Below are 17,198 nucleotides of genomic sequence, written 5' to 3' on the forward strand. Positions count from 1 at the left end.
TATAATAATAGAGCAGATATTCAATGTGTATGGGGATAAATTTGAAAACTAAAATAGTGGTTTCCTCAGTGACCTCTCTAGACATGGTGTAGCAGGGGCCACAAACTGAAAATGCCTTCAGGGGAGTGGCTAGAAATGTAAATAAGTGAAGGATCCAGGGTAAGAGGACAATGGTAACTGACCATCAGCCACATATCTGGGAGGCAATAGGGAGTGGTGAGGACAGTGGTAAACTAGAGAAACATACCCCATCTAAATGGGTCAACACCTTCTCAGCTGACTCCTGCCACTTGAAAACAAAAGCCTGGAGTTGCCAGATCTGATTTTGTAAGAGAAGCCAGAAATTCTGATTTTTATGTATCAAATTTCCCAAGTTTTAAATGTTAGTAGTTTAAAAAAAAAGAAAAGTGGTACAATACTGTGAAAGTCCAACAAAACATGCCTGCAGGCCAAATTCAGTCCACAGCCTGCCTGTCTGTCACATCTTGGTGCCCGTTTCAGACAGTGGAACTGAGAAGCAGAGAACCCTTTATATTTGTGATTGGGTTCCAGAAGCCCCACTCCTCAATGCCCTGTGTCTAGAAATCACCTTGTCACAAGTAGCTTTTGTTAGATATAGTACTCTATTGTGCTATGAGCAACAGTGGCTATTACTGGAGTCACAATTGTTATATATAGTGACTGTAAATGTACTAATAATAAACATACAGAATTCATATTTGTTTTTCCAAATATGTTAATATTTTTACCTTATATTATTTTCCAAAAATAGTTATAAGTTATATAGGAACAAATCTATAAGCCCAGTTGCAGTTCAGAAATCTGAGGCACAGAACAATTAAATATACTACCCAAGGTCACACAAGTAATGTAGTGGCAAATCTGAGATTAAAATTCAGGTTTATTTACTCTGAGTGATGAGTGTTTTTCTGTAGTCTAGACTTATTATATTTATGTCAGGTTGTTATCAAATTTAACATTGAATCCTACTGAAAGAAAAAAGCATGTATGACATTAATCTGTGGAGAAGTTGAATTACATGCATGACACCCTCCTGGGGGAAATCCGTAATAGGATAAAGGAACTTCTGAAATACAAATCTGTGAAGGTGTGTTCTCAAATAAATTTTGAATTAGTTTTTATAGAATTAATAGGTTTTTTTTTATTTACCTGTTCCAGAACCATTGCAAGATGAAGAACATCATATTTGTTAAAGAAATGAATTAGCACACAAAAAAAGACATAGATGATGGTTATGTGTCTTTTATTTGTGACATTTCAATTCCTAAGCTCACACAGAACTGATTTCATAAATATCCTTTAGTTTTATCTTGCTTTTCTAATCGATCGAATTGTGTTAGTCTGTTCTTATAACCAAACCCTTACCTTAATCACAAATGGAACTAAAAATATGGTAAGCATTTTTTTCTGAGGCAATTAGAAAAGACACTGAAAAACTTTGAAATTAGAATACTACAAGCTAGTAAAATAGCTTAATTGTCAGATTAGAAATGGACTCTTCCCTCTAAAAGTTACAAAAATCCTTATTTATTCATTGAAAACTTCTTACCCAGAATTAATAACTTACCCAGAAAATAATTGCCTATTATAAAAGTTTTTTTGTTGATATATTTTTTTAAGGCAGGAAAAAAGATACCATTATTTCCAAAACACACTTTGTTTGGCTAATTCTAGGAGAGAATCACCTTTTCATCAAGTGCCAAAATGATCAAAGCACAAATGACAACAGTATTATACAAGTGACACATCCAACTCCTCTGGGTGATTTTGCTTTTGTACACATTTCTTGAAGACATGGCTATACTTTTCCTATGATATTTCTTTTTTTCACAGTGTGATACCCATGGGGTGTGGAAGTGATGTAGGTTAGAGACCACAGGATGTGATCTGCTTCCACCAATGACCAGAATGACGGACTCCACAAAAAGATGAGAGGAAGTCTATCCAAGTCCCTTAATGCTCTGCCAAGTAGAGAAGTGATTAAATAAAACAAAGCAGCGTAACCTTACGAGGAGTGTTAAAGGTAGGAAGGAAGGAAATTCAAGAAGATGAATCAAAATGGTTGAATATAATAAAGATTTCGTGTGGGCAAATATAACAGGAAATTTATAAATGTATACAAATCAAGTCAGCACTTAGCAAAGACACAATATAATGGAGAAAGCATGCAATAATTTTACATGTTCACTGTTGGTTACATCCATAATGCACAGTGACATCATGGAGAGCTTTGGGAAGGTTTCAAGTTGAGCTACAAAAATGTTAGCAATGGGACAACAAGACTTCCAAGAGAATTCTGTCAATGGGAGAACACTAAAGGAAAGAAGGCTGAAGGACGATTGGTAACAGTCTTCAAATATTTCATTGATATGCAATAAAGCTCTCATTTATGATGTTTTTAATGGATATGCAACTAAAGCTCTCCTTTATTATGTTTTCACTTATCTGATATCATTTTTGGATCTTTCTTAATGTGGGACACCAGAAAAGGTGAGCTGAAATTCAAAGACAATAGTTGGGCTCAAGTTGGATGGAAGGATTTCAGATGTTGCAAAGCTGTCAGTGGGTTATACCAAAGGACGCTATAGGAATTCCTGTGCCTGAAGACGTTTGAGAGAAGAATAGAATTTCCACCTGCAATATTACTGATAGGGTTTGGGAGGGTAGAAGGAATGGATTAAGAAATCTCTCAGAGTTGCTTCCATTCATGCTGGCCCTCAGAAATGAGAAAACACCTCAGGAAGTAAAAGTTAATAACCTTGGAAGCAGAAACTGACTCTAGATGACTATGTGTCAACCCATTTTTTTTTCATTGTCATCCTCCTAAGGAGTAGTTTTAGACATTTTATTACTAATCATCTCCCTATCCCCATGAAATTTTAATACCTCATACATACTTCACATACGTGTATGTACTGTGGCCCTTTGGAGGGCCATGACCCATCATAATATCTAAGATTGCTTCCCCACGCCCCACCAAAAGCAACTTTTGCACCCTTGGGCAATTACCTTCAATGAAAATGCATGCTCTCTAAAATACACCATGGGTCTGAATGGGAGGACAGCGAGGATTGGAGGAAAAAAAGTTATATATATTTCAACTCTGGCTACAGGGACCATACAAATTCTCATTAGCCAGAATACTCATGTATGGCCTGTGCAGGAAACTTCTTGCTTCTCCTTCTCTCTGGTAAATGAGAAGAGATGAATTCTTTGTCACTGCTTTATCATCTAACTGCAATGCTTGTAGTCTTTTGCAGATCCTGGACGTACGTCTTAGAGAATGTTAAGAAAGGAATGCACATATGCACAGCCTCACACTCTATAAAATGCAGGTATCCTGAATTCAGAGCTTCATAGTGAATTATGGACCTTTCTAATGAATGGGTCAGGTAGCAACACCTGAACCCACTGATCAAGCTTAATATGAAAACAGACAACTAGACAGTATATGCTTCCTGAAGTGATGCAATAGGAAAGAAATAATATCACTAATGTAGTATTCTTGCTAAAAATGTTTAACCTGGATCTAATAAAGAGGAAATAATCAGAAAAAAATAACAGATTGTGGGACTTTCTACAAAAAACCAACCTGAACTACTTAATAATGTCAGCATCGTGAAAGAGACACACGCACACACACACACACAAAAGCAGAACTCTAATCCATTAACTACAGAGAATGACAACTAAATGCAATGTATGATTCTTAATTGGATCCTGGATCAAAAAAAACATTATGGGGCAGGCCCCGTGGCACAGCAGTTAAGTTCGCATGTTCCACTTTGGCGGCCTGGGGTTTGCCGGTTGGGATCCCGGGTGCGGACCTACACACCACTTGTCAAGCCATGCTGCGGCAGGCGTCCCACATATAAAATAGAGGAAGATGGGCACGGATGTTAGCTCAGGGACAAGCTTCCTCAGCAAAAAAGAAGAGGATTGGCAGCAGATGTTAGCTCAGGGCTAATCTTCCTCAAAAAAAAGAGCTATAAATATTTTGGGGACAGTTGATAAAGTATTCTAAAGTTTTACGATGTCTGCAACATATTTTGAAATGGTTCAGCAATAAGAATGTATATTTTCAGAGAAAGAAAAAATACAGAAAATGCTAACAATTAAAAAATGTTAACAATTGATGCCCACAAGTGAAGGGTATATGGATGTTCATTGTAATCTTTCCTTTTTGAAATTTCCACTTTGAGATTTCTCACAGTAAAAAAAGTAGTGGATACATGTATTACTCAACTAAAAAACATAGTGGAAAATGAAAGAGAGCCAGCCAGGTTAGGAGGAAGAAGCAGGGTGTCAGTCTCAGAGCCAGAGAGCTGGAGATGCCCGAGGCAGACACCGGAAGCTCCCGTCCTCCATTTATAATGAGACCTAAGTAAGATGTAGTCAGGCCAAAGAGACAAAAATCACTTGTAATGATTTTCTTTAGAATTTGCCAAAGTTCTGCGGGAATAGAAACACTCTGTAATTAATAAATAAGAGTGGTTTGCCAGAACTTAGCCTAGAAGAGTTGATTAGTGCAATTAGCAATATAACCAGGAGGAAATTGTTCCAAGAAGTTTAAAAAATATTTGGATTTTTAAATTGAGTGGAAATTTCATATGCACAAATAGTTAATAGAAAACAACCTTAAAAAGAATTAATAACAAATGTCTTCGGAGTCTACCATCCTACTTGATTGGGCATTACTGAAATGCAGGAACACAGTCCACTGTTTAATGCAAAACTCCTGTGGTTTTCCATGGTGAGGCGCTTCTGAGTTCCTCCCAGGGCAGGGGCTCCATGCTGTCCTTTCTTGGTCCCACTGCTGGACATTCCCACGTGGTACTTACTGCATATTGCATAGGTCGGGAATAGGGGCTCGTATTTCTCTGTTCTCTGGATCCTTAAGACAATCAGATATTCTTTCAGCCAAAAGTGATACTGGGAAAAATCTTTGCCCATCCTGTCTTCTCAAAGTTACTTAGGAAGCCAAAAAATAAGGGTATATTTGTTGTGGGCTGGAGCACAACAATACGGAGAGAGGTAGCAACATTTGGATTCCATGAGACGACTTTGATGATATGAAGCAAGGGTCGATTTGCTGGGTTAGGTCAATGTAGAATGCCCCGTGCCCAGACAGTCAGCCCTTTCTTAGTTTGGACAAAGAAAGGTTTCATGCTTTCTAGGCTGTCATGGCAGCCATAAATGGCTTTAACACACATTACGTATTAGGAAACAAAATCAGAACTATTTAGTTATTCTTTAATCAGTATTACATTAAAACACACTAATACATTCTTATCTACTTCCCTCCACCAACTGCGATTTTGTCAAATTCCAATGGAAGTACTATTACCCCTAGTCACAGGCTGTCACGGCCACCACAGTTTCGCGCATGAATCAGAGAAGGCAACATTCAACTAAAACTCACTTAGGTTTCAAAAGGCAGGATGTAGCACAGACTGCATTATTCTGTCTACTGGAATAGAAAAATTGGGACGGATGGAAGAAGGAAGTCAGCTCCAGCTCCACTGTTACCCGGGCAACTGTGGCACAATGAGAGGCGCAGAAATTAATTTTGTGCCATAAGATAACAGAGCAGCGGAGGGGGGAGCGTGGAGGAAGAGGAAGAAAACATCGGCTGGATTTAGAAACGCAGAGGGACCGTTAGGAAGGCTGTAAATCAATGAGCTGGGCGTTTCAGCTACACGCACCGAATAACCAATTGTACTTTTGTCTTTTTCAGTGAAATTTTAGTGTTAGGCAGAGTCAGCCACGACTCCCTCCCCTTTCATAAAGGACAAACGCTGCACTGATGTGGCTCAGGGCTTCTGCTGATCCTTCTTGGTCATTTATAACTTCCTTTTATTTCTCTCTCCTGGGAAACAGTAAAAAAGATCTTGAATGGAAGAGGCAAGGAATGGTGTGGTTACAAGAAACACATTCTGTTCAAGGTGAACTGGTAAATCGTCAGCCTTATACCAGCAACCACTCTCTTCCCTGTAGGTAAAGCGTGCAGACCCTGTGTGGGGCAGAGACAAGCCCCCCATGGAGTGGTCCCTGATAAAACTCCCAATTAGGGAAACTGTGTTGATGCTGCGGGCTGGGTCTCAGGTCTCTGACTTACAAGTTGGACCACAGGATCAAGGCAGGAGCTTTCCGAGACCTGAACACGAAGGCTTGTTATAGAAGAACTTGCTGGGCATCCAGAGTTCCAAAATTCACTGGGTACTTAGAAAACACGTTACAGAAAAGTCGGCCAGCGGACAAGGCAGATAAGTGGAAAACTACAAATAGGTATCTCAGTCTCTAAACCTGAATTCCAGTGAAGCTTAGGCGGCAGGTCACAGACAGGACTGTGACACGCACGGAGGGCAGCGCCGTCTTCTGGAAGATTCGGAGCCGGGAAGGTGGAGGGGCGGTCCTTCTCCCAGCCGAGGTCGGCCAGGTCCACACCTGGGGCTAGCAGCACTCAGACCGCCAAAAGCGTCCGGGGGGAGGGGAGAACGTCTCTCGGAGCCACCGTAGCCACCGCTTGTCTCCACCTCGCCCGCTTCTGGAAGGAGGTGCGCCATTTCAGCCAGGGAGCTCTCCCTCCTCCCCGCTCAGGGCTCCAGCAGGAAACAGCTTTTCTCTTTCTTCCGAAGGGTAAGCTGGGGCGTTAGTGACACATCCTGCTCGTCATCTCTTTCTGAAAAGCAGAGGGAGAAGGATGGTTAGGAGAAATTGAAAGCAGAGCAATGACTTGTTGACGGATTGTGAAAAATACCCTGGGGACCTCTGGAGCCTTTAAACACAAGGTTGCAAGCATGGCCCATGAATAAGGCTCAGTATGCAAACGTGTTGTGTTTTGCTTTTGCTTTTTAAAATCAAAACGATGTTTAAAAACTTGGCTAGCTTGCCAAAAATCCAGGTTGCTTGCTTTTTCTGAAATATTGCAAGGTCTGGAGCCACTAAGCAGCTGGAGCTGAAGAATGACTCCTCTTCAGAGGGAGAATACGCTCTCCAGTTTGCCCCAGGCCCCACCACTCTCAATTGTCTCTCCAATAGGAATAAAGTTTCACTTACTGGTAGATATAATTGGATCTAGACTGCTGTTTTTCTTAGAGTGGAGAACAATTTCTCTTTACCTAAGTTTCAGTCAAAGATGGAAAAATGAAGGGTAGCTTAAGTGGGTATAAGTCAAGCAAAGCAGGAGGAAGGACATTTCTTAACGGAAATGAAGAATATACCAGTGGGTCTGACATGCAACCACCTGGCCTTTCACCCATTTACATCACCTGCCTGGCCCTTGGGGGCATTTACAGATCTTAACGTGTCATCCGTTCTCTTTCTCTGGGCCTCTGCACAGGCTGAGACCCTTGCCTGTGGCCTGTTTCTACCACACCCTGTCCTCTTTACTTGACTACCACTCATGTTCCCAACTAAGCCAAGATGACTTTTACCAGCCTGGAAGACCATCCGACCCTCCCACCCCACCCCCTGTAGAGTTAGCCACACCCCCACCTGTGCCCACCTGGAGTGGCATGCAATGAACTGGTTTATACATGTGTGTGTGCATGGAGGATGGGGGTGTCTGTTAGCCCTGCTTGACTGTGAGCTACTGCCAGATAAAAGAAATCTTCATTCGATCACTATATATGCTTTCATCCTGTATCCCCCACCCTTAGCACAGAGCCTGGCACAGGCTGGTGGCCCCTCTTTCATCCTCAAGAATGGGGCCTGGATAGCAAGCTGGCAATGAGCCCTGTGCCATGCTCAGGGAGGACACGTTTCATGTCATTTTAATTAGGTGAACGAGCTGCTTCCATGTTCCACCTGCTGCAGAGCTGATGCCAGCTGCTACATCTCTTGCTCACTGACCCTGGGTCACCCCAGCCTATAAAACAGAAAACATCTGAGTAAGAGGAGATGGCAAACAGGAGTGCTCAGGGAGTCTTAGAAAGCATGCCAGCAGGTTGGTTAAAGAAAGAACATATGTGGTGGAATCTAGGCACTTTCACACCCCTATAATATTATTCGATACAAGCAAGTACATAGAGATACATATATTGAAAAATTAAATGACCATTTACGATGCTTATTGCTTGTACTATGGACCAGGTTGCTGTTTGCAAGGAGCTACAATCTATCCGGGAGAAAGACATGTAGATCACAAGCCAAAATACAATGACACAAATGCAGATATTTAGAGGAGGAGAGGCCATGAGGCCTGGTAGAATCAAATGCACCCACATTTAGATCCCATTTCTGCCCTTACTACCCCTGTGTGACCTCCCCTAGCCTTTGGGTCTTTGGCTGAAATACCCCTTTTTAAGGATACCTTCCCTAACCTCCGAGATAGGGCACGGCCTCCTCTTCTACTTTCCTAGCATCTTCCTTCACAACTGGACTAGTCTATTATTTGTTTCATTCTTGCCTCCTGGATTCATCCCATGTAAGATCCTGTAAGAGCCACAGAGGAAGGGGCTGTGTCTGCTGTTTGCTGCTGGATTCCCAGTGATGTTCAATAAATGTTTAATTAAGCAATGAATGGGCCCTCAGTCTCCTCATCTGAGAAGTGGAATGCTGATATTCTCCTGGGAAGGTGATTGGGAAGGTTAAAAGTCTTAACATATGCATGAACTCAGTATTCATTCGTTCCCTTTTTTGGTCTCTTCAGAAGCACGAACATGGCAGCCCTCACTTCGTGCTGGGGAAAGAGGCTTGAGAGACTTCTCTGATAATGTACTCAGAGATGGGCTCCAAAATTTAGAGGAGAAGGAGCCTGATGGATGAGGGTGGGAGAAAGATCTGAAAAATAGGGGCTACAGTGGAGGGAAGAGTGGCCAGGGTGCAGCCCGCCCGGGATCTGGGGTTGCTGTTGCTGGAGCAAAGGGGCCGAGAAGGACGAGGCCAGTGGTGGCGGGCAGGCAGCTAAATGCGCAACTGTTCAAATAAGGACCCACAGCCTGGTGGGAGGAACGGAAATAAACGACGACCTTAAAGCGAATCTGCTGTTCCTTTGTTAAGCTTCCAAAAGTTCTTGTGTCTTTGGTTAACTTTTGATGACAGAGATGGGAAAAATAAGGTGGGAATGCCTTGTGTGTGTGTGTGTTTGTGTATGAAAGAGAGAAGGAAAGAGTGAGTGAGGGAGGGATCATGGGATGAACACAATTTTGGCTTTATAACTAATTCTGTACTTATTTGCAATGGGTCAATATTTTCGGAAAGAAAGGAACTAGCATTTCTTAAGCACCCATTAAGCTTTCGGATGGTTATATCATTGCATCTGTAATCTAAGAGAAGGAATGATCCCATTTGACAGAGAGGAATCCGGTCCTCAGAGCAGAAGTGGTTTGCTCTGGGTGGATAGGTGGCTGCAGAGCCTAAACAGTAACAGTTGCTTCCATGAAACAAAGGTCCATCACTCCCAGTGTCCCTTGCGGCTCTATAGACATTACCCCATGTAACTCTTACCCTAATCCTGTGGAGGAAGAGCTGCCATCCCCATTGGACTGATGAGGAAACAGGCTCAGAGAGGGACAGTCACTTCTCAAAGTGCCACAGAGAGTGGCAGGGGTGGGATTTCAGCAGAGGTCCATCTGAGTGCAAAGGCCAGCTCTTTCCACTACACCAGGTGACACATTCTTATGAGTATGCATTTGGATGATTTTGACATATGTTAATTGACATACATGAATTATAGATGGTTGCAATCATTCCTGACTTTTCAAAATGCCAAGGAGATATTTTTTCTTAACGCAGACTGATGCCACTTTGAATTACAAGTGCAATGGGTAAATACTAAAACGATTATGCCACTAAAAGACTGTAGACACTAGAAATATGGAAGAGTTTAGAAAAAAAAAACAAAAAAGCAGAAGAGGGAACAGTTTGAGAGCGGATATGCGACTTCAGCAGAGCTGCTGGGTTAGTCTGTGAAAGGCAGGACCAGCGCTTTCCTCACCACACCGCAACCTCCAAATGCAGGTGGGAAACTGTTTATTGGGATGCCTCTCAACATTCTTATAGGGGAGGAATGGTTGAAATAACAGATCAGAAGCGAGGAAGGCTGTCTCAGCTCCATCCACCCTTCAAAAGCCTACAGCCCTTCAAAGGTGTATTCTAGCACTTCCCCATTGGGTGGCGCCAATGAGCTGGTTAAGAAACAGCTGGTTCTGAGATTAAAGAACAAAAACCAAAAAGCTGGCCAATCCTGGGTTACAGAGCTTTCCTCATCAGAGTTTCCCCGCAGGCATAAATCAGCATGGCCAAACACATTCCTTCCTACTGGGGAGAGTGGCCTGAACAACTTCTGGGCAGGTTGCTCCTTAAAGACAAATTTGCCATTGCAGGAGTTCCCTGAAGGCAGTATTCTGGCAGGTCACTGAAGAACTCCAAAGGTGCTTAAGAGGCTTCTGCACAGGTGATTAGAATTTTCTGAGAAACGTTCATCAAGACTGTATTTGGCTTGTATAGGAAGGTTTTTTTAAGCCCCAAGATTCTAAAAAATCCATTCTTAAGAAAAGAGTAAAGCCAGGTTTTGGTTGTGCTCCCTGGGTATCATTTGCTTTAACATGAGGTGAGGCAGTAATGGATTGTGTAAAGTTCCTGGTCCCCCAGTGTCAACAGAACAAATTCCGCACTCTGCAGCCTGACAGACAAAGCTGTTCACACCCAGGACCCACCCACCCCTCTGCTCACCTCGTGTTGAACCCCACTCACCACACCCGCTTGGTCTCCTACAGTCCACGGTCTATCAAGGTTTCTAGTAGGTTCTCATGGGCTGTTTCTTCTATCTGGGAAATGCCTGGCAAATTTTGGTATCCTTCGAGATCCAAGTGTCAGCTCCCAGAAGGGCTTAACTGGCTCCCTTCTTGGGTTCCCTCATCACTTTGCACACACTTGCATCTCATCACTTGCCACCAGCATTGGAATTCATCATTTCATTTTCGCCGAATCTGAGAGGAGCCTTAAAACTTTGTTCTATGTTAATGTATGAAGAGGGATATTTTGGTCAAGTCACATAACAGTATATATAATTTGATCTGATTACTTTGGGAAAATATAAACAAAATATGAGTCCAATGTGATGGGTTTATCTCTGGGTGAATGACTCGATATATGTTTTCCATTTCTGATTATTTTCCTTTTGCATATTCTCTGGATTTCTAGCCCTGAGCTAATATCTGCCGCCAATACTCCTCTTTTTGCTGAGGAAGACTGGCCCTGAGCTAACATTGTGCCCATCTTCCACTACGTTATATGTGGGATGCCTGCCACAGCATGGCTTGATAAGCAGTGTGTAGGTCCGTGCCCAGGATCTGAACCAGTGAACTCTGGGCCCTGGAAGCCAAGCATGCGAACTTAACTGCTGTGCCACTGGACCAGCCCCTATTCTCTGGATTTTCAGGTGTTTTTAATACACATGTAATTTTTTCTAAGAAAATCAGCTCCAGTAATTGAAAAAAACAACAAAAAGAGAAGTAGACCAAATCCCCAAATTAAAATCATGTTTTCTTTTAGAAATGAAGTTAAAATGACTTTTGCCTTGTTTTTGTGGGGAATGGTGGTGGTGGAAGAAATAAGCATACCTTTTGCATGAGATGCTCAGCCTCTTCCGTTCTGATTTAAAAACTTTTAAACTAAAATAGAGATATTTGCTAGCCTTTGCAACAAGTTTTTTGATATACATAGAACAAACTCACGTGAACTCTAAGGGTCAAATCTCTCATCTCTCAGTGCAGCCATTTTCAGGACTGGTAGTGAAGAGCAGGAAATAAGTGGTCCAGAAAAGTAAAATGACTCATTCTAGGTCACACCAATAATTTCTGACCCAGCCAAGACTACAAGGAAACCAACGGACTCTTTAGTTTATTACACTCTCCCATCATACATTTTAGTAACCTATCTTTATATGGAAGAGATAAAGAAAAAACTTAGATGTCTACTGGGTGTCAGTCATCACACTGGCATAGCAGTTTTCATCAGTTAACATTAGGAATTATGAAACAAGCCCCGAAAAACAGTGACAAAATTGCAGGATCACAGACTCCTGGTAGAGCTAGGAGGACACTTGGGTATTATCTAGTCCAAGACCTTCACTTCAGAGACGTGAAAATAGACCATGAGAGAGTAAGCCACTTGCCTAAGGTGGCACGACTAATTAATGCCAGAGCTGGGACTCCTGGCCTGTGGACTCTCTGCACACCCCCTCGATTCTAGAGAGGCACCTTGTTGGGCCGGCTCAGCGTGCTTCAGGCTAAGTCCCTCCGGCATTATTGGCTGTTCTTAAGCTAAACTCCTCTAATGGCTCTCCACAGTTTTCAAACGAAGTCCCAACTCTATCATACAATGCTCTTCTTGATCTGGACCCTTCTCAACTCCTCAGCCTCATTCCCCATCACTCCCCAGCTCGCCTCTCCTGTTCAACCCACAGCAATTTCCATATATCTGCTTTCATTTGGCCCTCTCTTTCCAGAACACATTTCTCCCAACTCCAACATCCTTCAAGGCTCTTGATCGGTGTCACTTGCTCAGGCACACCTTCTCGTATCTTCCCCACCCTGTCCCCAAGAAGTCTTAGGCGCTCCTCTTCTGGTTCCCCGAGTGCCGGGAGCACCTTTCACATTGTTCTGTGGGAGGTTATCACCGTCCTGGTTCAGGGCAGCACGAGACCGCTCTTGAAGAGAGGAATCATACCATGTTTCTGTTTGGACCCTCATGTATAAGACCTGGCACATACCAGATGCTTAAAAAAATTTGTTAATTAGACTAAATCCAATGAAGAAGAACAATGATTAGGTCTATAGACCCAGTCAAATGAGAGGCGGAGGGAACTATGCATTGAGTACCTATGGTGGTGGCGCTTGTATTTATTTTGTGTACTTCTTTCTCAAAACTCTGTGACGTGGGCAGTCTTTTCTCATTTACAGATGAGGAAATGGAGGCTCAGGGAACTGAAGTATCTTGCCCCAGTTCACATACCTAGCAAGTGGAAGAATATGGATTTGAACCCAGATTTGGTTGACTCAAAAACAAGTAAACAAACGAAAACCATGCTGTTTCCATTACTCCGCTGCGGGGGCGGTGGGGGGGGGGGGGGCGGGGGAAGAACTGAGGCTCTTTCTTTTTCCTAGTGTTTTAACATATATTAGGAATAGAAGTGCCACAAGAGCATTTTAAAGCCTATTTCCTTTTTTTTTTTTTTTTAATTTACCAACTTCCTGCTAATTCTGAGAAACAAGAAGAAAGGAAAGGAAGAAATATTGGAAATAAAGCAATGATTGAGGAAGAACGGGACACAAAGAGACAAAAGGAAGGTGGGTGGAGAAGGCAGTGTGGTCAGCAGAAGGAGAACACTGTGCTGAAAACTTGGTGAAATGACCTTTGTGTAAATGGACTCGCCTTCTCCAATAGCAGAGCTTCTTCAGCACATTTAAAGGTAATATGTTAAGGTGATGGTTGCCAAAAAGACACGAAAGAAAAGCGGTGAGTGCACCACAAAAGGCAGTTGGACCTGGTGCTCCTTTTATAAAGCGCTTTTTTGCCCACCAACCGGCAGCCCGGCTCAGGCCCCCAGTCCACCTGCCCCCATGCTGGAGGCGGCCAGGCCTCACCTCTCCTCAGCCCCCAGGCTCCTCTCAGGTAGAGACAGGCTTGGGAAAGAGGGCTTGAACTGCATCACAAAGTACAGGGACACCATTTCTGGCTGGGCTGGAGGATGAGGGTGTGGGTAATGCCAGATCCCTATAATCAGGAAGAATTTCATTCCCCACAGCGGGTCAGAAAGATGGCTTTCTGTGGTGCCTTTCATCCTTCAAATTCCATTTCTTAGAGATTTAAAAACCTCCAAGTGGTATCCATATTGCCCATTTGTTTCTTTTGTTATCGGCTATTTTTTTCTTCCCCTAAGTGCATGGATTGACAATGTTAACCATCTTGAAAATTCTACTTCTCTCATGGGTCTTGCCCCCTTCCCCCCTCCATTTCAAACAACTGGGCTGGCTGTGTCTGCCAAGATTCCACCAGAACCATCCCTGACCCACCTGCCCCTCCAGGGTCCTCCGCTCCTGCCAACACCCGTTCCCCCAGGCCATGTTTCTACACTGGAGGCCAGGCAGATATTTTGCTATTTCCTTGTCTCAAAATCTAACCCAGCGGTAGCAAAAGCAAGTCCCTTTGGAACTAGCAGTTTTCCTGGAGGAGCGAGGAGGATGAGAACAGGAAGAAATGCGAGTTGGCATCAGCAAGGGATGCTGTGACGGTCAGCTAAACCACGTGGGTCAGCTTGAGGCAATTTCTGACTGTAGACAGGAACAAAGATTCGATGAGGCTTCTTCTAGCATCATGACACTATGAGAAGCATCGCCATACTGGCATCAAAAGAATTCCAAGGATGGGCAGGTGTGGGTTTAGGGGCTGTAGATTCAGAAGAGGAAGTGGTATTGTGCTAAGGCATTTGATTATAAGATTCAGAATCAGCTGTTGTTTCCTAATCATCAAGTGTGAAGGGCTCAGAATTTCCTGTGATACCACGTTGCCCTGTGATTCCAATGTGTAGCCAAGGTCAACGGTGGAGAAGCACTCTCTAATCTCTGCGTGTGTCATCAACAGAGCTGCTGCAAATCCAAAGAGGCATACACTTGTTTCCACTCATCTCCATCTCCTAGCAGATAAAGTCCCAGCGACTTCCAGTGACTGCAAGGATGGCGGGATCTGCCTCCCTCTTCTCTCCAGCCTCGCACACCCCTTGCGTGTTTGTTTCTGTGTCTTGCATGCTTGTTTCTTTTGCAAGGACAGCCCCTTTCCTTCACCTGCCCAGAACACTCCTGTGCATCCTTTCATGCCCTGCTTCCATGTCTGTGAGGGTGCAAGCTGCCCAGATGGGAGACAGAGCACTCAGAGAAAGGGAACAGGACTCAGGGGGCAAGGAAAGACAGAAAGAGAGAAAGAGGATCCCAGGACCCCAGAGCTGGTTGCTAAGGATGTGGCCTGGCAGCTAGCCCTCCCGCAGACAGGGGGCGCAGTTCTGCCCTGAAGGACAGCGTCGCACTTCCAGGGGGAGCCCAGGAAAATGGCAGCCTGCTTGCTGCAGGGAAATCCCCAGGATAAGAGAGAAGAGAAAAAAGGAAAAGAAAAACAAACACGCAGATACAAAACATTCCCAACTGCTCTCCAGCCCATTCCCTGTGGGAAAGCTGGACGGCTGAAGGTGGAAGCAGCAGTGGGGTGGGGGCAGCTCCCTCCCGCCTGCCCTGCTCTCAGGACCACAGCTGTCCAGATGAGGTCAGCTCTCCCCTCGTTGTGGAGTGTTTCTCCTCTCACTTTCTAGAATCCAAATAGCTGTGTGTATCAGAGAGAATAAGATTGGCCTTTTCCCAAATGCCTTGACAATTCCAGGGGAAGGGCCCCTCCAAGCCCAGCTCCCTTGGGTATGCAGGTTATTCCATGGCTGGGACCTCCTGGGGCATGACTTTCTCAGGAGCCCTCAGGTCTGCAGGGCCGAACAAGAGAGGAGGATTCCTCCTTCACCCAGAGCAGGGCCACTCTGTACATTTCCAGGTGCATGGACCCAGTTCAGTCTCCTCACTGAACTGGACCATTCTGAGCTGGTTCCGGGAGCCTGGGGAAGGTTGGAAACACCCTGACCCTGCATGGAGGATCTCTGAGGTGCCCTCCCCCTGGGCTCAGAGCCCTCCACTCCTGTCCTCAGGGCCTTTGAAGCCAGAGGATGCAGGTCCTCCCCAGTGGTCCTGGGGCGGGGCTTCTGGTCTGGAAGCTTCTGTTCAGGAGGGCAAACTGACCAGGAAGTAAAGAGCATGTGTCTTGGGTGAGGATCCAGCATGGAGCCTAAAGATTTTTTTAAAACTCTTTTTCTTAACATAGTTGTGTCTTATTTATTGGGAATTGAGAGAAAGAATTCCAGTAGGAGCCTGACACTAGCCACCCTAAATGAGTCTTGGAACGAGGCATTATACAGATAAATAACTTGAGGAATGAATGAATGAAGTAGTGTCGAGTCACAAAAGATGGAGTGGGCAAGATGCGGCAGCAGTGTAAGAGCCTTAATCGATTAACAAAATTGTACCGTGCTCCCCACAGAGCAGTATCTAGCACTTCCTGCGCTTTTTCTGCGTGCCACGTTCTGTGCTCAAGGCTTCCCATTCATGATTTCATTCAGTCCTCACTGCAGGCTGAGGTAGCAAGTGGTGTCATCCTCACTTTACACAGGAGAGAACTGAGGTTAAGTCCTTTGGTCAAAGACACATAGCTAGTAATTAGGCTGGCCAAGGTTAAAACTTGAAAACCTGTCTTCCTTACTAGTTCACTATATCCCAAGGGATCGTGCGAATAGATCTTCATTCATGTCTGTATGAGCTTTCAGCTGAATCCCCTTGAGTCAGCTGCCATACAAAGCCAGCCCTGGCCACAGGGACAGGGACTTGGTCAATGGAACCATGCACGGGCGGCCCATAGCCAGGGCCACTGTTTCTCCTTGCTAATATGCCAAAGTCTGAATTCTCATAAGGCAGGCAGGGCGGCCAGACAACAAAAATTTTTTAAAACTTCTCCCAACTTAAAGTATATATGGGATCCAGCCAGCACACAGGAATTAGAAATGTTCTTTCTGCTTTCTTTTAGGAATGTGGGTGGCAAATAAGCCAAAAGAAATAAAAATAGAAACATGGCAGGGCCAGACCTCCCTAAACAGGAAAGAACAATATTTATTTGATTAGTTCTGTTCTTAAACAGCAGCCCACATTACTGACATGGACGGCGTTTCCCTATGGAGGGGTGTGTGTATGAATGTATGCACACGTATGCACGCCCCCAAGCACATGTATACATATGCATGCATAGATGAACACACAGAGCGACCACCCATGGAGAATATTTATTCATACGATACAAGAATCAAACTACTCTTCTTTTCCCAAATCCTGCAAACATTAAAAATCAGTCATTTTATGTAAACATATCCAGTCTCTTGATTTACACTGGTTCTTAGAAAGGCAGAGCTGCACATTTTTGAAGCTCTTTTATTGAACCACAGGAGATGGGTTATGGACACACGGCAGGCTGCCTCACAATGTCTCATGAAAGCAAGAGCATGAATCAAAACATTTTGCCGTCACTGCATTTCTCAAGATCTCCTCACCAAAGCCCCACAGGCCCCCATTCTGCCACGCTGTGCTTTTTAA

General features: G+C 44.0%; 1 protein-coding gene across 3 annotated transcripts in view; it reads right to left on the minus strand.

Moving 5' to 3' along the window:
• Positions 1-1,247: 1,247 nt before the first annotated feature.
• Positions 1,248-17,198, minus strand: part of MOB3B (MOB kinase activator 3B) — a 184,960-nt gene continuing 169,009 nt past the window's right edge. For all 3 annotated transcript variants that reach the window (XM_023627450.2, XM_070248933.1, XM_070248934.1), the window contains exon 4: positions 1,248-6,703. In XM_023627450.2, coding sequence (XP_023483218.1) covers positions 6,674-6,703 — 30 coding nt within the window. In that variant the 3' untranslated portion in view covers positions 1,248-6,673. The remainder of the gene's footprint in view (positions 6,704-17,198) is intronic.

The sequence above is a fragment of the Equus caballus genome, chromosome 23 (genome assembly GCF_041296265.1).
Source record: "Equus caballus isolate H_3958 breed thoroughbred chromosome 23, TB-T2T, whole genome shotgun sequence".
Classification (NCBI taxonomy): Eukaryota; Metazoa; Chordata; class Mammalia; order Perissodactyla; family Equidae; genus Equus; species Equus caballus.